Consider the following 19,584-nt stretch of genomic DNA (forward strand, 5'->3'; position numbering starts at 1 on the left):
GTGCTGCGGCTTGGGACCCTGAGGCCCTGGGGCGTTGGGTAGGCCAAGGAATGGGGGAATTTCTGCATGGGGGGGCCGCTGCCCCCTGCACCAACCTGTGCCCCTGGGAAGCTGCTGGCCCCGGGGCAGGGGCAGGGTTTGTCCTTGAGGCCCCCCCCCCCCCCGGCAGAGCCGAGCCCTTCCCTCCCCTCCGGGTGCCCCTGCGGCTGCTCTGTCTCTTTAAAAGGCCTCCAGGCGTGGCTGTGGGACCGTCATCCCAGCCCCGCCGGACAAGGGACCGGACAGTCCTGAACAGTCCTGGACAGCTGGCGCCAGCCGCGCCTGGACCGCAGCCTCCGCAGGTACCAGGGTGACCCCGCCAGGCTGGGGGGCTCAGGGGATCCGGGGGTCCAAGGGATGAGGAAGCTGCTGGTCCTGCCCCAGCTGGTGTCCTTGGCCCATCTCAGGGGGGGGAGCGAGTCCTGGGGCACAGCAGAGGCCTGGGGACGCTCGTGACAGGGATGAGCTGGGTTGGCACTGCCTGGGCACCCTCCTGGGAGTGGGGACAGTGCGATGCGTTTGATGGGGGCATGGAGGATGGTGAGCTGGAGGGGGCCGTGCTGCCCGCTGGGGTCCATCCTGGTGGGAACAGCATCCCCCAGCGCTGACCCCGCTCCCGCAGCGCGGCCATGGGCGAGTGGGGCTTCCTCAGCTCGCTGCTGGACGCGGTGCAGGAGCACTCGCCCATGGTGGGGCGGTTCTGGCTGGTGGTGATGCTCCTCTTCCGCATCCTGGTCCTGGCCACCGTGGGCAGCGATGTCTTTGAGGACGAGCAGGAAGAATTCGTCTGCAACACGCAGCAGCCGGGCTGCAAACCCGTTTGCTACGACGCCGCGTTCCCCATTTCCCACTACCGCTTCCTCGTCTTCCACGTTGTCGTGCTCTCGGCCCCCGCCGCCCTCTTCGTCATCTTCGCCGTGCACCAGGCAGCCAAGCCGGGGCGCGGGGGGGCCCCCGGTCAGCGTGCCCGGCGCCTCCAGCCCTTCTACGTGGGCAGCGTGGTGGCTCGCATCGCTGCCGAGCTGGGCTTCTTGCTGGGGCAGGCGCTGCTCTACGGCTTCAGGGTGCAGCCGCTCTTCGTCTGCCGCCGGCGGCCCTGCCCGCACCGCGTCGACTGCTTCGTCTCTCGCCCCACCGAGAAAACCGTCTTCATCCACTTCTACTTCGTGGTGGGGCTGGTCTCGGCGCTGCTCAGCCTGGCCGAGCTCGCCCACCTCCTACGCAAGGGCCCCCCGCCCCGGGCTGGGTGCTGCCACCGGCCCCAGGAGCGGGCACCGGCCCCCGGGCAGCCGGCGGGGGTCCTACAGGAGCCCAGCTGCCCCCCCGGCCCCCCGCTGCGTGGGGACCTGACGGTGTAGCCGGCCTCTGGCTGCCATCGCCGGCACGAGTTGTGGCCGTTCTCAGCCCGTGCCAGGGGTGCACGGCTGTGCCATGCCCCGCTGCCCCCGGTTCCTGTCGTGGGCGGCGGATGGGCCTCACCCGGCAGCTGCTGGGAAAAAAAATACGGACAAAAGGAAAACAAACAGGTCCCATCCCTGTGCAGCAGCAGGGACAGCCCTGACCCCCCCCACACACCCCCAGCCCCCCCCGGGGAGCGGCCAGGGCTGCCCTCACGCTGCACTGAGGATGTCATGAATGCATCGGGGCTCTGCGAGCCAGGGCCGGCTCCTGGGGGGGGGGAGGGGGGAGGGGGGGAGGGGGGGGCGGGGAGCAACAGCAGCAGCAGGGCTGGGAGCTTTGGGGGTGCTGGGGGGGACCCCAAAGGCTTCTGCCCCAACCCAGCCTTTGGGGATGGCCAGTCAGGCAGGGCAGATGGAGGGATCCTGGGGTGCCCCCCTGCAGCAAAGAATCCCCAAGGACTTGGGGTGCCCCAGCCCCAACCATGCCCCCCCACACCCCTGGTTCCCCCCCCCCCCCGTGTTTCCCCCCCTCCTCCACTGCCCCTGCAGCAAGAACGAGCCAGGCACTAGAATAAATAAACTTTATTCTGGAGCCAGCCCCCCCCCCCCGCCCCCCCCCATCCTCCCCGTGCTGGCAGGGCCGGACCCCGCTCCCCACAAGGCCAGGGCTGGCACCGCCGCACACCCCCACAGCCCCCACCCCACCTGGGGGGCCAGGGCAGGGCCCGCCCAGCACCCCCCGACTCTAAAACCACTAAAATCTCAACAACAACAAAAAAAAATATTTAATAATAATAAACCGTGTGCCCCCACCCCCCAACCCCCCCACCCCCCCACCCCCGGCAGCACCCACCGTGCCCCCATCACCTGCACAGGCCTAAAAACCCCTCCAAACTTTTACAAAGGTTTTAAAACGTATTTATAGATATTTATAGATATTTATATATATATATACTTTGCTTTCTTTTCTCTTTTAAATGACTCTGCTTCCTCGGCGTGCGGGGTCTGGCTGGCTTCCCCCCCCCCCCCCCCGCCGGACAGCCGGGACTGGGGGGGTGGCTTGGTGGTCGCGCTCCCGTGTGTGCTGGTGCTGGTGGGGCCGGGCTGTCCCCCCCCGGGGACACGGCCAAGGGCCCCCACGCCCCTGAAATGTGACTCAACCAACGTGCTTCGCCCGGGCCGGGAGGGGGGCCGGGGGCTGCAGGGCTCCCCGCGGGGTCTGCTCCGGCGGGGGGTGTCCCGGGGCTGCGCCGGCGGGGGGGCTGCCGAGGAGTCCGCCCCAGTGGGGGCTGCAGCCAGGGTCGAGGCACGGGGTGCCCCCCCCTGCCACGTGCCGGGCTCTGTCCTGGTGCGCGCCGGGCGCGGGTCACGGCGAATGCGTGGCCGGGCTGCTGCGGTTGGAGCTGGGCGAGAGGCTGGGGCTGCAGCTGCCCGGGGGGGGTCCCAGACTGCTCCCGCGGGGCCACCCGGCTGCCCCCCCAGCGTGTCCATGCCCTCCGAGTTCTCCAGCATCTCCTGGATGAGGGGCGGCATCGATCCCGGGATCTCCATCTTCAGCGTGATCACCCGCTCGGCACCTGGGGGAAGCGTTGGGGTCAGCAGCTGGTACCCTCCAAACTGGCACCCCCAAACCAGCATCCCAAACCAGCATCCCAAACCGGCACCCTCAAACCAGCATCCCAAACCAGCATCCCAAACTGGCACCCCCAAACCGGCACCCCCAAACCAGCATCCCCAAACTGGCACCCCCAAACCAGCATCCCAAACCAGCACCCCTAAACCAGCATCCCAAACTGGCACCCCCAAACCGGCACCCCCAAACCAGCATCCCAAACCAGCACCCCAAACCAGCATCCCAAACTGGCACCCTCAAACCAGCATCCCAAACCGGCACCCCCAAACCAGCATCCCAAACTGGCACCCTCAAACCAGCATCCCAAACCGTCCCAAATTGGCGTGCCCCAAACCAGCACCCCCAAATTCGCACCCCCAAACCGGCGCCCCCAAATCCACAACCTCAAACTGGCACCCCGAAACTGGCACCCCCATATCCACACCCCCAAACTGGCGTGCCCAAACCAGCACCCTTAAACCGGCACCCCCAAACCGGCACTCTCAAACCGGCACCACCAAACCAGCACCCTCAAGCTGGCACCCCCCAAATCCACATGCCCAAACTGGCACTCTCAAATTGGTACCCCCAAACTGAGACCCTCAAACCAGCCCCCCAGCCCCCCCAAATCCACACCTGCAAACTAGCCCCCCCCAAACCTGCATCCCAAATTGGCATGCCCAAACTGGCACCCTCGAACCGGCACCCCCAAACCAGCACCCCCAAATCCACACCCCCAAACCAGGACCCTCAAACTGGCAACCCCCAAACTGGCACTCTCAAACTGGCACCCCCAAACGGGTGTTCCCACCCCAGCACCCTCAAACCCAGTACCCCCAACTCCACACCCCCAAACCAGCTCCCCCGGCTCTGCTCCCCCCACCAGGTGCTGAGGACGAGGGACGTGGCCACGTCCCCAGTGTCCCTGGAGGACACGGTGCTGTGGGTGCCCCCTCCCTCATCCCCTCCGGAGGATGCTGTGCCCTGGGGATGAGCAACCTGGACCCCCCCCCACAGTGGTGCTGAGCCCCAGAACACGGAGCTGCAGGAGGGCACCCCCCCCACCCCAAAACCCTCACCCTTGGCGCTGATGCTGCGGAGATCTGTGATCTTCATGAGCATTTTGGGAAACATGTGGGGCTTGTTGGGCCTCCTCTTCCTCACGTAGATCTTCAGCGCCTCCAGCAGCGGCTCCTGCAGCTTGTCCACTTTGTCGGGCTGCTCCAGGTCCTGGCGGTCTGAGGAGGGGGGGGACAACAGTAGTTACGGGGGGGCAGCACGCATCCTGTCGTTCCCCCGTGGGTACGGATACAGCCCAGCTCCCGGTGGGGGGGTCACCGGGGTGGGCTGTGTCGTGGCAAAGAGCATCACTTGGGGGGCTGCTTGATCCAGCCATTTGGGGAGGAGGTGCCGGGGGTCTGCCAGGGCGCCGGGTGGGTGCCTGTCCCTGTAACCCCCCGCAGCACCCACCTCCGCAGATGAGGCAGATGGCGCTGAGCAGCCCCGTCTCGGGCGTCGTCCATCTCCAGCGGCAGCAGCTGGTTGGCGAAGGCGAAGACCAGGTCGGTGAGGGGCCCGAAGCCGGCGTTGTGCATCTGCGTGCGGTTCAGCGTCAGCCCGTCCCGAGAAGGTCATGGTGTCCTGCTCCGGCGTGTAGCGCGTGCAGATCCGCAGGATCTGGGGGTGGGGTGGGGGGGTGAGCACAGCACGGGGGGCGCTCAGCCCTGGTGTCCCCTCCCCAGCCCTGTCCCCAGCCCCAGCCCCTGCCCTCACCAGGATGTCGAGGCAGGCGGCTTTGAGGAGGGTGATCTGGTCGGCGATGGTGAGCGTGGTGAAGCCGGGGAGCTGCTTGGCGAACTCCACCGTCTTGATGATGCACTTGGTGGACAATTCGCTGAACTTGTCCCACAGGTCAATGTCCAGGGAGACCCGCTGCTCCGAGCTGTTGTTCTGCGGCAGGAGGCAGAGGGGGTGAGGGCCCGCCGGGGGGGGCTGCCATGCTCCCCAGGACCCCCAGACCCCCGCCGACACTCACCGTAGTGTATTTGCCAAGCTGGCAGAGGGCAGGGAAGGTCTCCTGGTGGGCTTTGCGCACCTTCTCGATGAGCTCCTCCACCTCGGGGGTGATGATGTAGCTCTCTGAGCACTCCGGCTTGGGCACGTCCTTCTTCTTCTTGTTCCGGTCATTGCGGACGGCTGCGGGGACAGCAGGGTCGGCGTCACCCAGCCCCCGTTGCCACCCAGCCCCTGCCCAGGGTGGGGGTCAGCTCCACCGCGCTCCCTTCCCCTGCCCAGGGCAGGATGAGGACCCCTGCCACCAGCAATGGGATCAGCCGCGGTGACAAACGGCCAGCGGAGCCACCAGCCCCTCGCAGCTCTCCTTTAATAAGCCCTCAGGTCATTAGGAGGCAATTAGGGGTGACAGAGCACCGTGGGAGGGGGGGAAACACCGCACCCCCTGCCCTGGGGACAGTGCTCAGCTCGGCTCTGCAGTGGCCGACGATACAGCGGCGAAAAACACCACAGAGAGAAAATGGCAGCTGAGGCACCGCGCTCGTCACGGGGGTGTGCAGAGGACGCCTGAGACGGGGGGCGGGGGGAGCAGGGATCAGCCTCTGTGGGCTGGGTGGGCCAGGAGCCCCCTTCGGTGCAGGGTGAGATGCAGTCCCTGGGATGCTGAACCCACCCCGGCTGTGCCTGGCCCCCCCCGGCAGCTGGCAGCCCCCTCCCAGGGGGTCACATGCCCCACAGGGGCAGGCAGATGGGGCAGGGCTTGCGGGGGGGGGGGGTGTGCAGCTGCGCCCCAGCAGCCATCACCCCCGGTCACCCACCCCCGGTGATGCCGCGTCGCACAGGGGGTACAGCCGGGCACCATGACAACTGGCACGCAGGCACCGGGAGGCCTCGTCAGCATCATTTATCTCTGACATCATCAATCATGCGTTGCCCAGGCAACAGCCAGGCTGCGACACAAACCTAGGGGGGGCCCCCCCATCCCCCCCCAGGGCCTTGCTGGGCACATGGTTGGGGCTGCCGGGATGGCCAACTGTGGCCAGACCCCCCCCCGGTGCACACAGGCAGGGGTGTCCCCATCACTGCCCTGTCCCCAACCACATCCTTGTCCCCATCCCATCACCGTCTCCATCCCATGCCATTCCGGTCCCTGTCCCCATCCCTGTCCCCATTCGCGTCCCCAATCACACTCACACTCCTTGGACATGCCGACTTCAAAGCACTTCTGGAGGCGGCAGTACTGGCACCGGTTGCGCGTCACCTTGTTGATGATGCAGTTCTTGTCCCGGTGGCACGTGTACACCATGTTCTTCTGGATGCTGCGGCGGAAGAAGCCCTAGGGACCCCACAGACCCCAGTCAGTGCCCAACTGGGGACCCGAGGGGACGGTGACCCCGCCATGGGGGTGCTGGCAGCTCTCACCTTGCAGCCCTCGCAGGCGCTCACCCCGTAGTGGTACCCCGAGGACTTGTCCTGGCAGACGAAGCAGGGCTTGTAGATGCGGGGCAGGGGTGGGGGCGAGGGGGGGGCTGGGCACGATCTCCTCTGAGCTGGTGCTCTGCGTCTCGACCGCTGCAGGGAAGAGGATGGCACTCAGGGCACCGAGACCCCCAGGCAGGGCTGGCCCTGTGGGGACCCCCCACGTCCTGCACCCCCTGACAGCGCCAGGGCTGACCCCTGGGGCCAGGGGTCCCGGCAGCCCCCGTGCGCTGCCCACCCAGCCCTGCCCGACCACGGGGCCAGGTCACACGGGGCCAGCGGGGAGAGGACGTGAGCTGGGAAGATGCAAGTTGACATTTCCAGGCCACAGAGACGATGTGGAATTCAGGCAGACAAAAAAAAAAAAAAGAAAAAAAAAAGAAAAAAAAAAAAAGAAAGAAGCTGGGATCCAGGAGCCCCCCGTGTGGGCGGCACTGATGGCATCCGTGGGGCCAGCATGGTGCAGGGCCAGGGCAGGGGGCGGGGGACAGGGGGTGGGGGGGGCAGTGCCACACGCTTGCACGTGTGGGCACACATGTGTGCACAGCCCGGGCCTGCCCGCTGCCCCCCAGCCGGTGGCAGGGCCCCCCCAGAGGGGACGGGCACGGCAGCACCCCGCTGGCACCCCATGGCCCCCCCATGGGGGACAGCCCCGAGGGCAGCGCTGGCCCCATCCCTGCAGCAGGCAGCCCCAGCCACCACGTGCTGCAACGGCCCCCGCCAGCCCGCAGGGTGCAGCCCGTGCCCCCTGCACCCCAACATCTCTGGGACACGTCTGCCCCCCCTGCACCCCAACATCCCATGGGGTGTGCCAGCTCCCTCCTGCACCCCAACATCCCACGGGATGTGTCTCACCCCAGCACCTCATGGGACATGCCAGCTCGATCCTGCCCCCCAGGACCACCCGGAAGATCCCCGAGCCCCCCGGGATGAGCCCGTCGCCCACCCCAGCACAGCCCCAGCCATGGGGGGGTGGGGTGCAGGCGGGGTGCAGTCCCCGGTGCGGGGTGCAGCCAGGCAGGGGTTAAGCGCTCCCCGGCTGCTCCGGGATGTTTGCGAATGTTTTTCTGCAGCAGAGCCAAGCGAACCAGTCAAACAGGATATTAAAGGCCTGCCCGCCGGGGGAGTCCCGGCCCCCCCCCGCCCCCCCAGCCCCTGCACCCCAAAAAGGGCCCCGCCACACTCAGGGTGCTGCGGGGACAGGCCAGGGGCACCCACCCCACACCCACCCCGAGCTGAGCCAAGGGGGGGTCCTTGCGGGTGCTGGGGTTCGGGAGGGTGACGGATGATGGGTGGGGGTCCCCAGCCTGGCTGTGCCACCACCGTGCAGTGGTCCTGGGTGCAGACTGGGCCAGGAGGGGGACAGTGGGACAAAGCCACCCACCCCATTGTGCTCGTCCCCCTGCGCCCGCACAACGGCGACGGCTGAGCATGCTGGCGCGAGGTGAGTGTGCGGGTGGGATACAGGTGTGCAGGGTGGGGTACGAGCGTGCAGGGTGGGATACGGGTGTGCAGGGTGGGATATGGGTGTGCAGGGTGGGATACGGGTGTGCAGGGTGGATATGAGTGTGCGGGTGGGATACGGGTGTGCAGGGTGGGATACAAGCGTGCAGGGTGGGATACGGGGTGTGCAGGGTGGGAATGCGGGTGTGCAGGGTGGGATACAAGCGTGCAGGGTGGGATATGGGTGTGCAGGGTGGGATGGGGTGAGGGGTGGGATATGAGTGTGCAGGGTGGGATACGGGTGTGCAGGGTGGGATATGGGTGTGCAGGGTGGGATACGGTGTGCGGTGGATGAGTGTGCAGGGGGGATGTGCGGGCTGGATACGGGTGTGCAGGGGAGGATATGAGTGTGCAGGGTGGGATACGGGTGTGCAGGGTGGGATATGGGTGTGCAGGGTGGGATACGGGTGTGCAGGGTGGGATACGGGTGTGCAGGGTGGGATATGAGTGTGCAGGGTGGGATACGGGTGTGCAGGGTGGATATGGGTGTGCAGGGTGGGATACGGGTGTGCAGGGGTGGGATTACGAGTGTGCAGGGTGGATACGGGTGTGCCAGCACGGAGCGTGAGCGTGCAGGGTGGGATACAAGTGTGCAGAGTGGGACACGAGTGTGCCAGCACGGAGGTGATTGTGGGGTGGGATACAAGTGTGGGGGTGGGATACGAGCGTGCAGGGCACAGAGATGAGCGTGCGGGTGGGATACGGGTGTGCTGGTGTGGAGGCGTGAGGGTGGGATACGAGTGTGCAGCCAGCAGGGAGGCGAGCATGCAGGGTGTGAAGGTGAGCGTGCAGGGTGGGATACAAGCGTGCAGGGTGGGACAGGAGTGTGCAGGGTGGGATACAAGCGTGCAGGGTGGGACAGGAGTGTGCAGGGTGGGATACAAGCGTGCAGGGTGGGACAGGAGTGTGCAGGGTGCGGAGGCGAGTGCGCAGGGTGGGACATGAGCGTGCGGGGTGGGATGCGAGCATGTGGGGTGCGGAGGTGAGCGTTCGGGGTGCAGTAGGAGCGAGCGGGGTGCGGAGGCGAGCAAGCCGGGCAGAGCTTCCCGGGCGGCACTGAATAAATCACCGCTGCCACTCGAGGGAGCGGAGCCATTAAAGTGACTGAGCGAACGTCGTCTATAATTTATCGCCCTCTTTTATATAATTTAAGAACTTCCTCGTGAAGAGCTGCACTCACAAAATGCAGATTTGACAAGATTTTGATGTGCTGGGTGCGGAGGGGGGGGAGGGGACCCCGCTTCCCCCCCCCCCCACGCGCCGGCGCACGCTGGCGTCCCCAGGCAGGCACGGCTGTGCCAGCGCCACGGGAATCCCCCGCCACCCGCTGCCCACCATCGAAGGGACCGCCGTGCCACCAGGGTGGGGACGGGGCCACAGGCACCGCAGCCAGCCCCTCACCCTGGCATCAGGCCTGGGCGCCCCTCGCACCCCTGCGGGGCAGGAGGTGGACACAGAGCAGCACCCAAAGGTGCTGAGCGGGCAGGATGGGTGCAAACCACCCTTGCTCCTGCAGGGCTGGGTGCAGGAAAGTCTGGCTGGGGACCCCAGGGACCCCCGTTTGTCCCGGCTCCCTCCCCTCCCCCAGCCCCATCTCCTGGAACAGGAGGGATGCAGGCGGCCCCCCCGCCCCCCCCGCCCGGAGGAAGCAGAGCCCAGCTGCAGACCAGATGCTGCAGCTCCGCCAGCATCCCCGGGCGAACGCGCCGCCCCCGCCCAGCCGCCCCCGCCGGCCGCTTCCTGCCCGCACCGAGGGACCCCGGGGCACCCCGACACCCGGCACCCCCGCCCCTGGCGTGGGAAAGCGCCCGCGGGGCCCACGCCGCCTGCCAGGGCCCGGGGGGGGCACAGCAGACTGGGCTGCTGCCACCCCCCCCCAACAACCGGCCATCGCTCCCAGGCCAGAGCCGGGATGGGGCGCAGGGCTCTGGAGTCGGGGGGTGCAGAGGAAAGCCACCCCGAGGGGTGCTGTGCCAGGCGGGACAGTGGGCGCCCACCCAGAGACGAGGATCCCACATGCCCTGAATTCCTGCACCTCTCTGGGAGCACGGGAGGGGGGAAAGGAGGGTCCCAGCAGCCGGGGTGCCCTGCTGGGGGGTGCCCAGTCCTGCCCCTGGCACGGTGCTCAGCCCGCCGGGCGCTGCCACCACTGCCAGGTCCCCATGGGGCACCCTGCCCAGCAGACCCAGGGGTCCTGCCCACCACCAGCACTGGGGTCCTTGCCACCCCAACTCTCCCCCCCATCCGCTGCGCGCCACCCCCACCCCCCCGCGCCACAGCGCTGCGCTGGCTGCGTGCCACCGGCCAGCCCGGGGTGACGGAGCGCGGCTCACACGAGGGCACCCTGTGCCCAGTGGGGTGGTGCCCACGCACAACCCAACCCCACGTACGCACACCCGCCCCCCCCCCCCCCACGAGGACCCCCCCCCCCAGGCACCACCCACAGTGGCACGGGATGCCCGCTTGACTGGGTGGGTTCCTGCGAGCCCCTCCACTACCCCCTGGGAACCGCCTCGTGCCTCAGTTTCCCAGCTGTGGTGTGGGGGTGTCCCCAGGCCCCGCTGCAGAGTCAGGAGGGCTCCCCACACCCCCCCACACCCCCCCCACGCCCCAAGGAGCAGCTCTTCCCCCTGCGCCAGCGAGACGGCGTCCCGCCGGGCAGGGCAGCACCGGCGCCGGGCCAGCAGCCAGCACCTCGGGGCCAGCCCCGCTGGGCAGAGCCCAGCCACAGCCACAGCTGTCTCTGGGGAAACTGAGGCACGGCACGGCCGCCCCCGACACCCGCTAAGGCATGCCGCAGGCTGGCATCTCCGGGCTGGGGAGACACGGCACCTCGACGTGACGTAGGGAACGGGGCACCCTGCCAGGGAGTCCCGCCAGCACCCGTCACCCACGCGCCCGCCAGGTCATGGTCACCGTGACCAGAGCCCAGAGGTGTCCTGGTCGGGCCAGGGGCCCTGCACAGCACCGCAGCTGCGTGTCCACGCAGAGCTGCAGCCCACAGGGAAGGGGCTCAGGCCAGGCAGCCCCCTCGCCCGCAGGACTGGGGGCATGGGGGGGGGGGCGGGGGGGTGGCCTCCAGTTGCCCCACTGAGGACAGCACCGCCCCAGTGGGGTCGGTGGGGGGTGGGTGTCCTGCTGCGCTAAGGGCATGGTACTGGAGCCTGGGCCACGCAGCCCCCGCCAGGCCCTGCCTGCACCCTGCTGGCCCTGGGGGGCTCCAAAGTCAAGCCCCCCCTGCAGAGGCAGCAGCAGCCCCCCGCAGCAGCCCCCCCACCGTCCCCAGCTGCAGACAAAGGCCCCTCACGCCATGCTCATGCCTGATGCCAGCGGAAAGGTCGAGCGAGCCCTGAGACAATGGGGGGAGCGAGACGGCGGGGGCCATGGCTGCAGCCCCCCCCCCTACCCCCCAGCACCAGCCACAAGGCACCGCACCAGCCACCGCCGCGGGAAGGGGGAACCAGCAACGGGGAGAGGGGCTCGCTGCCCCCCCAAGGAGCGAGGCAACCCCCACCACCACCCTGTGGAAGGGGTGAAAGTCCAGCAGAGCCCGGCAGGACTTTCCCCAGGCCGTTATGGCGTTGGTGGCCCCTGGGAGCCAGGCCAGGCTGGGTGGCCGCCCGCTGGGGGGGGCGGGGCACGGGACCCCCTCCAGAGCCCCCCCCTGCGCAGTGGGCACAAAGCTCAGCAGGGCCCTGTGCCCCCCGTGGGGTGACAGCCCCCGGGCCAGCCAGCAGCTGGGGGTGCGATGCCTGTACCCCTGCGGGCACCCACCGCCCACCCCACGCCCCGCGCGCCCTCCACGCCCCACAGCACCGGGGGATGCCCGTCCCCAAGGACAGTGGGGGACCCCCGGGGGACACTGTGCTGTGGACCCCCCCAGGGACAGAGGGCAGGATCCCACCAGTGGGAGCGGGACTGGCCGAGCCCCACACCAGCACCCAGGACACCCCAGCCCAGGGGGGCACCCCGATCCCTGGCAGGGTCGTGGCCGGGGGGGGGGCCCCACGCTACCGCCCCCCCTCCACCCGTGCAGCAGCAGCAGCAGCAGCAGCAGGCGCAGCGGCTCTGTAGTTAATTGGATTTTGTCGGAGCCCTTATCAGGAGGGAATGAAATTCCCGGTGGAGCTGGCGCTGCCGCGGCCCCCCCCCCCCCCCCCCCCGCGGGAAGGGGGTGCGAGGGGAGCCCCGGCGCGGCTCCCCCCGAAATGGGACGCGGGTTGTTTATGGCCGAGCCGGCGGCATCTGCGCACAGCTCGGCCCGCGATGGGGGCGGGCGGGGAGGGACGGGGGCTGAGCCCAGCACCCCCCCGGCCCAGCACCCAGCACCCTGCTCAGCCCCTCCCCGCCGCGCCAAGCACCCATCCCCCCCCCAGCCCCCAGCTCCCATCCCCGCCGCCCGCCCCCCCCCCCCCCCCCCCCCCCCCCCCCGATCGGCCGGCACCCGAGGCCGCAGTGAGGGGCCCGGCCGCCCCCGGGGCGCAGGTACCTACAGCGGCCGGAGCTGCTCCAGGGCGGGGGCGGCGGGGGGCGCCGCGGGGCGCGGGGGGGGCCGCGCTCGGGCAGCAGGCAGCCCCGGCCCGGCCGTAGAAATCCATCCGGAGGAAGGGGCCGGGGGGCAGCCCCCGCCACCGCCGCACCCTCGTACATGGCCCGGGGCCGCGGGGGCGGCTCCCCCGCTCCGGCGGTGGGGGCGGCCCCGGGCGCTCAGCGGCCTCCCCCCCCCCGGCCGGCCGGGCCCCCGGGGCGCCCCGCGCCGCGCTGCCATGGCCCCGCCGCCCGCTCAGCCGGGGAGCGGGGCCCCCGCCGCTCCGCTCCGCGCCCGGCGCAGGGCGGCGGCGGGAGGGGGGAGGGGGAGGAGGAGGAGGAGGGGGGAGGGGAGGAAGGCGCCAGCCCCGCCGGCCTCTGCGGCTCCGGCAGCCCCGGTCCCTCCCGACACCCGCCGCCTCCCCACAGCCTTAACCCGCTGCGCGCCGCGGGGCCGCCCCCCCCGCCCCCGCTCCGCTCCGCTCGGCCAGCGCCAGGCGGGAGCGGGGCCGGGGGCTGCCCGGGCCGCGGGGCTGCCCAGGCGGCCGCGGCTCATTTGCCTAATGGGATGCGGGTGAACTGCGGGTGAACCCGGCGGGGAAGGGCTCACCTCGCCCTGACCCCCGGCCGCCCCCCCGGGGTGCGGGTGCCACCGCACTGGGGGGCCCCGGGGGGCGCACAGGCGTGTGCGCGTGGGTGTGCATGCATGTGCATGCGTGTCCCCGCTGCGCGATGGGGTACGTGCCTGTCTGCATCGCCGCTGCAGAAGGGCCCGTGTGCCCCCCACTGCATCCTTGCGTGTGGGGGCTGCGCGTGGGTGCACGTGGGACAGCCTGTGTGCGCACACACGTGCACATTCCTTCTGCACACACAGTACATGTGTGTGGCACCATGTCCCCACCAAGCACAGGAGCAGCCAAGCATGCCCCACTGGATCTGTGTGTGTGCATATGCACACCCCCACTACACACATGTGTGCCTGCGTGTGCACACATGTTCCTGCTGCATGATAGGGTATGTGCTTGTTGGCATCCCTGCGGCAGAGGGCCTGTGTGTGGTCCCACTACACCCCTGCATGGTGGTGGGGGTGTGTGCGTGTGCATGCGTGTATGCGTGTGCACATATGTGCACACAGGCTGTCCTGTGTGCACATACACATGTGCATTCCTTCTGCACACTTACATACATGCTGTGCTTGGTGGGGGACATGGTGTCACATACAACAGCTGAGCACATCCCTGCTGGATCTGCACATGTGCACAGCCCCACTGCACACGCATGTGCTTGCATGTGGCCCATGAGGGCAGAGAACAACACACTAGCCCTCCCCACCACGCTGCCCATGTACATGCCCCCCACTGGAGTTGACGCCCCAAAGCCAGGGCCCCTCCTGGGGCCACCAAGCAGTGGCAGCACAGACCAGTGTCACCCCCACGCAGCACAGCTGGCTCAGCACCGCTGCCTGCACCCCAGACAGGGACTGACCCACACCAAGGATGGACCTGCACCAAGGACAGTGGCCACCAGCCGGGGCTGGTAGGACAGGCACTGGCAGTGCCACCTCCCCACTGCACCGTCTCACCGTCTCGTCTCACCACTACCCTTGCTTCCACACACCGCAGCAGCACCAGCACGGCCACTCCACAGCGGGCACGGAGCCTCTGGACCCCACGAGGGTTCGTGGTGCCCCAGCCTGGCACTGCCCACCACAGTTGTGCCCCAGGGTGCTGCAGGGCCCAGGGACAGGAGAAGCACATGCATGTGCACAGCTGGGCAGATGTGGGCACTACCACACACGCCAGCCCTGCACAGCCACATGAAGCAAGCAGGGAGCGTGCACGAGCAGATGTACGTGTGCAAGCGTGTGTGCATGTGCGTGTGTGCACACAGAGCAGTATGCAGGATGCAGGGCAATACACACACACAGAACTGTGCGTGCACACACACCCCGACACCGAGGGCACCCTCTCGCCAGCACGGGCACACTCTGCACACCCACACGCCACAGCCCTGCACACGCCAGCAGCACCCCCAGCCCCGGCCCCAAAGTGAGCAGCCAGGGCCGCCCCACTTCCATTCCCAACCTGCCCCCCCCAAAGAGAGGGGAGGAAAGGGGAGGAAAACAAAACAAAAAAACCCCAAAAACAAAACCAACCAGAATAAGAAAAAGGCCGGGAGGCGTGTGCGTGTGTATGTATGTGTATGTGTGTGCATGCATGTGTGTGCGTGTGTGCCTGCGCTGCGGATCAGCAGCGCCTGTTTAAATAATAATAGAAGTCAAAGGCTTTGCTTAGCCAGCAGGTTTCTGAACAAAAGCCCAGCGCTCCTCCAACTTCCTGCAGCGAACATGACAAATGTCTGCTTTGACTCATTTACCAGCGCTGGAAAGAATGTGGCTGCGACGGAGGGGACGGAGGGGACGGAGGGGACGCAGGCCGATGGCACCGCACGGCTGGGCTGTGGCACGGCTGGCCATGGCACGCAGGCCGGTGGCCATCCCACCGGGCAGCGCTTCCCCTCCCGCGCCGGTGGCTACAGGAAGAAACAGAGATTACAAAAAAAAAACAAACCAACCAAACCCCAAAACCAAAAAAAACCCAAAGCCTTAATGCAGAAGCCAAGAGGAACTGGGTGAGGGGAGCGCTCTGCACGCAGTCCCACGGCACGAGGGGATGGGGACGCCCCATCTGTCCCCAGCACCTTGTCCCACTGCCCCACCAGCAGCCTGGTGACACTGGAATGGGGTGACACTGGAATGGGGCCCCTCAGCAGCACCCCCCAGCCCCCGCTTCCTGCTGGCCACACTCATGAGGGTCACCGATGCTCCGAGGAAACACAAGATGCCCTCACAAGCATGATGGAGACCCAGCCACAAACCCCATGGGGACACGCCAGGGGACACTTCTGTGCCTGGTGACACTGGAATGGGGTGACACTAGAATGGGGCGACACTAGAATGGGGCCCCCCAATCAAGAGCACCCCCCAGCCCCGCTTCCTGCTGGCCACACTGGTGGGGGGGTCACTGATGCTCCCGAGGAACACAAGATGCCCCCACGAGCATGATGGAGACCCAGCCACAAACCCCATGGGGACACCATGGGGGACACCGCTGTACCTGGAGCGGGCAGCTCGGGGACTGCGGGGTCACAGCCCTAGCGGACAACGGGACGTGGGCAGGGATGCTGGGGACCCCCCACGCAAAAACCCCCCCCCCAAGCCTGGGTTACGGGGTGCTTGGCCCCGGCCCCTTCCCCCCCAGCATCACGCCAGCACCTCGGGGCCCTGCAGCCCCCCTCCCCTCCACCCACTTCAAAAGACCCCATTTATCCCCTTCAGTGGCTTTTGAGCGCGGCAAATTCCCGGCCGGCGCAGGCGGCTCCCCCCGGCCCCCGTGACAGTGATAGAAAACCTCCCGCCGTAATGGGCTTTCCCAGGCGCGGGGGCCCAGCGCCCAGCTCAGCATCATCAATCTTCCCAGGGCGGCGATGGGGGGGCCAGGGGGTCCCCAGCACCGCACCCCCACAGGGACTCCCCGGCCTCTGCCCCGAGAGGGGCCCCCCAGCCCCACCACCCCTGCCCGCGGCCCCCGGCCTGCAGGGAGCACGTTTTGCTCATTAATTTTTAAAAATTAATTAATTACGGGGCGCTGCGGGGGAGCGGCTGCAGCGCTGAGGAAATCGGAGCCAGCGGGTAGGGTGACACGCCGGGCCCGGCCGCGGGGCCCCCCCGTCCCGGCAGCCCAGAGCGGGGTCGGGGGGGCCGGCTGCAGGGGAGGGGGCCGCACCGGGGTCCCGATTCCCGCAGCCAGGCCTGGGAACCAGGGCAGAGGGAGGGTGGGCTGGGGGTGGCAGCCCAGGGAGCCCCTTGTGGGGCAGTGGGCAGAAATCTGCCCGTAGCCCCCCGAGACCCCCGCCTGGGCCAGCAGCGGGGAGGGGACCCCCAGGGCCAACCAGACCCCACGGCAAGAGGCCACCGCAGAGCCCCTGGGACAGGGATGAGGGCACAGGCACGGCGCTGGCACCCGCCACACATGCACACACGCGGCACGGGCACACCGGCGGCCCCGCGACGTGCACTGCGGGCACAGACACACACACGGGGGGGGGGGGGGCTGGCACTGCGTGCACGCGCGCTCACCCCCCCCGCACGGCCGCTCAGCCCTGTGTACGCTGGCTACGCGCCGCGCCCAGCCCAGCGTGCACACGTGGGTGTGCACACACAGGGCGTGCGCACACGGGCATGCACAGCCGACAGCGCACGCGCACAGCACCGTGGACATGCAGCTCCATGCACACGCCAGTTGCACGAGGCAGGCATGCACACACAGCCCCCCCCCCCCCCCCCCCCCAAGTGTGCACACTCACCATGTGAGCTCACTTATGCCCACACGCAACTGTGAACGCAGAGAGGCCCCACAGCCACCTGGGTCGTCCCCGGCTGCCCCCCCGCCCACCCTGGGGTGCCCCACATCGGGGGCCGGGGGAGGGGGGTGGGGGGAGCAATGCCAGGGATCCCCAGGGACTCCACTCACTTCCCCTTTGCCAGCGCTCTGACACCGGCACTAAGGGACACCCTCCTCAGGCCAGGGGGGTGCAGGAGGCCCCCCCGCACCCCCAGCGGGCAGGGCAGCCCCCAGCACCACAAACAGGATATGGCCAATCTATGCCAAGGGCAAAGCACACAGCACCGCAGGGGCCCGATCCGGCCCCGGCAGCACCCCTGCAGCCCCCACTGCCCCCCCGGCTCCCCATCCCGACACCCACAGACCCAGCAGGTGCCTATCTGAACCCGGGGGGCATCTGCACCCCCAGGAGGTCCCAGCCGGATCAGCCCCGGGGCCGTACAGCTGCAACACATCTGGCGAGGGCGGGCCGGTGGTGGGCTGGACACGGCGGGGGGGGGGGGGGGGGGCGGCCCCCGCACTGAGCCCCTCCCGCAGCCCCCAGGCCCCCTCCCAGCTGGGACACAGACCCCAGCACCTCCTTGCTGGCCCCACCACCAGGAGCCAGAGCGGGGGGCACCTCGTGTGGGCACACCCCAAATACTGCAGGACCTACACACAGGACACCCACCCGGCTGTACGGGTGCTACGGGGGGGTGCAAACACGGTGCCCCCACTCCCTGTGTCCCCCGGGACCCCCCGGGCACCCCAGCAGGGAAGGCCAAGGGGAAACTGAGGCACGGTTCACCCCGGTTGCCATCAGCCCCAGGGCAACCCCCAGCCCTGCCCATGGACCCCAGCCCCAGTGTAGAGATGGGGGGGGGGACGGGGGGGGGACAGGACAGGTGGCCCCCCCCCGGACCCGTTCCCACAACACTGCGCGGCGGGAATGGCCCCAGAGCCAGCGCGGAGGAGGGGGCCCCACCCGCCGACACCCCAGTCGCTGAACTGGTCCCACTGGGTCCCACCGCCGCCGGGGCGGCTCGGCGGGGGACAGCAACCCGGGGCCGGCCCTGCCCGGGCCTGCACCGTCCCCCGGGGCCAGGGCTTGTGCCGGAGGGGCCCTGCCACACCCCGTCCCACGGGGACCTCCCCGACGGCGGGCGCCGCGGGGCACCCATGGCGGCACGGCGATGGCACCCATCCGCAGGGGTGGCAGGATCCAGCAGCTGCCCCCGTGGCACCCAGCGGGGGGTTCGGGGAAACTGAGGCACGCTGAGGGCTGGGGGGGTGACGGCGCAGGGAGGACCCCGGCCCGGAGCCCACCGCCCATGGCTCCCAGCTGCCGGCGCGGCGGGGCGGGTGATTACCGGGGCCGTGATGGACGACCCTGTCAGGGGGAAATTGAATCAGGAGCAGACGCGATGATTGCCTTCATCGCCTCCCCCACGGGCGGCCCCCCGCGCCGCCGGCGAACAAAGAGCCGCCGTGGGGACGCAGCGCCACACCGGGCCCCCCGCCACCACCGAGCCGCCCATCACCACGGAGCCCCCCGTCCCGCCAGCCTGACCGCGGTGGGTGCCGGGGACGGGGACAGCCAACGTCCCCTAACCAGGGCCAGCTGGGCCGTTAACAGCCGGGGTATAAACACGGCCATTAACGAAGGCGGCCACACAGCAGCAATTAACTGACACACACACCCCGCCAGGTGCCACTGCCCCGCTCCTGCCTCAGTTTCCCCAGCGGCAGCACTAATGGGGACACACAGTGAGAAGCACCCGGCGCTCGCCCTCCCTCCCACCAACGTGCCAGTGCCCCCCAAACACAGCTCCTCAGGGTGGGCGATGCGGTGGCCGACAGCAGGGAGACCCCCCAGCTGCCTTCACCCGTGCCACCACCCTGGGCAGGTTACAGAGCGGCGCCGGAACAGCAGCCTGGGGTCTGTACCCACGTTCCACAACCCCGGCACAGAGGGGTCCACACACAACCCCCCCATCACTGGGGGTCCCACCCCACCCCCCCACGAGGCCGCGGTACTCACTGGCAGGTGAGGGGGTGCTGTATCCGCTGACGGGCAGCTGGTGCTGGATGCCAGCCAGTGTGCTGGGCGGCGACAGCCCCCCCAGCATGTGGGGGAAGAAGAAGGCATAAGGGGGCACAGGGTAGCCATTGAGGTGCCCCCCTCCAGGCGTGGGGCAGGAGCTGCTGTTGCTGGCCATGGTGGGGGGTCTCCGGCGTGGCGGGGGGGGAGCTCTCAGGCGCGGGGCGCAGGGCCCGAGCAGAGCATGGGGCCCGTGGGCACCCCAATGCCCCGGCGGCTGTCCTTGCTGGTGGCGCTGGCTCCTGCGATGCTGCTGGGGGTAGGGGGGGGAGAGCAAAGAGGGGGGGGTTAGCAGAGGGGTTGGGAAACCCAGGGCCCCAACCCCGAGGTGGCACCCACCAGCTGTGCCTCAGTTTCCCCAGACCCCCCACCCCAAGGGTCACATCCCCTCCCGGCCCCAGGAGGGGCGCAGCCGGCCGGGCCCGGCGCTCCCCGCGAGATTAACGACAATCCCCCAGATTAACGACACCGGGAGCCGGCGGGCCTGGCAGGCCCAGGTCACTAATCCCAGCTTAGCGGGCGAGGGCA

At 68.9% G+C, this 19,584-nt stretch overlaps 2 protein-coding genes across 2 annotated transcripts; one reads left to right on the forward strand and one right to left on the reverse strand.

Annotated features, from left to right (window-relative positions):
• The first annotated feature begins 261 nt into the window (after window positions 1-261).
• Window positions 262-1,565, forward strand: GJD3 (gap junction protein delta 3). The gene is made up of 2 exons (XM_056362424.1): window positions 262-341; window positions 662-1,565. Exon 2 carries the CDS (start codon window positions 669-671, stop codon window positions 1,395-1,397), a length of 729 nt encoding a protein of 242 aa, XP_056218399.1. The 5' UTR covers window positions 262-341; window positions 662-668; the 3' UTR covers window positions 1,398-1,565.
• Window positions 1,566-2,662: 1,097 nt separating this feature from the next.
• On the reverse strand, window positions 2,663-19,333 carry RARA (retinoic acid receptor alpha). The gene is given in 12 exon segments (XM_056362512.1): window positions 2,663-2,900; window positions 2,903-3,016; window positions 4,131-4,289; window positions 4,522-4,561; window positions 4,563-4,673; window positions 4,675-4,728; window positions 4,825-5,001; window positions 5,087-5,247; window positions 6,259-6,400; window positions 6,487-6,591; window positions 6,593-6,636; window positions 18,997-19,333. Coding segments are annotated over 12 exon segments (1,380 nt in total). The 5' UTR covers window positions 19,175-19,333; the 3' UTR covers window positions 2,663-2,805.
• Window positions 19,334-19,584: the final 251 nt, after the last annotated feature.

This window comes from Falco biarmicus, chromosome 17, assembly GCF_023638135.1.
Source record: "Falco biarmicus isolate bFalBia1 chromosome 17, bFalBia1.pri, whole genome shotgun sequence".
In the NCBI taxonomy this organism is placed as follows: Eukaryota; Metazoa; Chordata; class Aves; order Falconiformes; family Falconidae; genus Falco; species Falco biarmicus.

Bases quoted from the DNA above. Each gene is read 5' to 3' on its own strand.
- GJD3 (XM_056362424.1), top strand. From the start codon at position 669: ATGGGCGAGTGGGGCTTCCTCAGCTCGCTGCTGGACGCGGTGCAGGAG.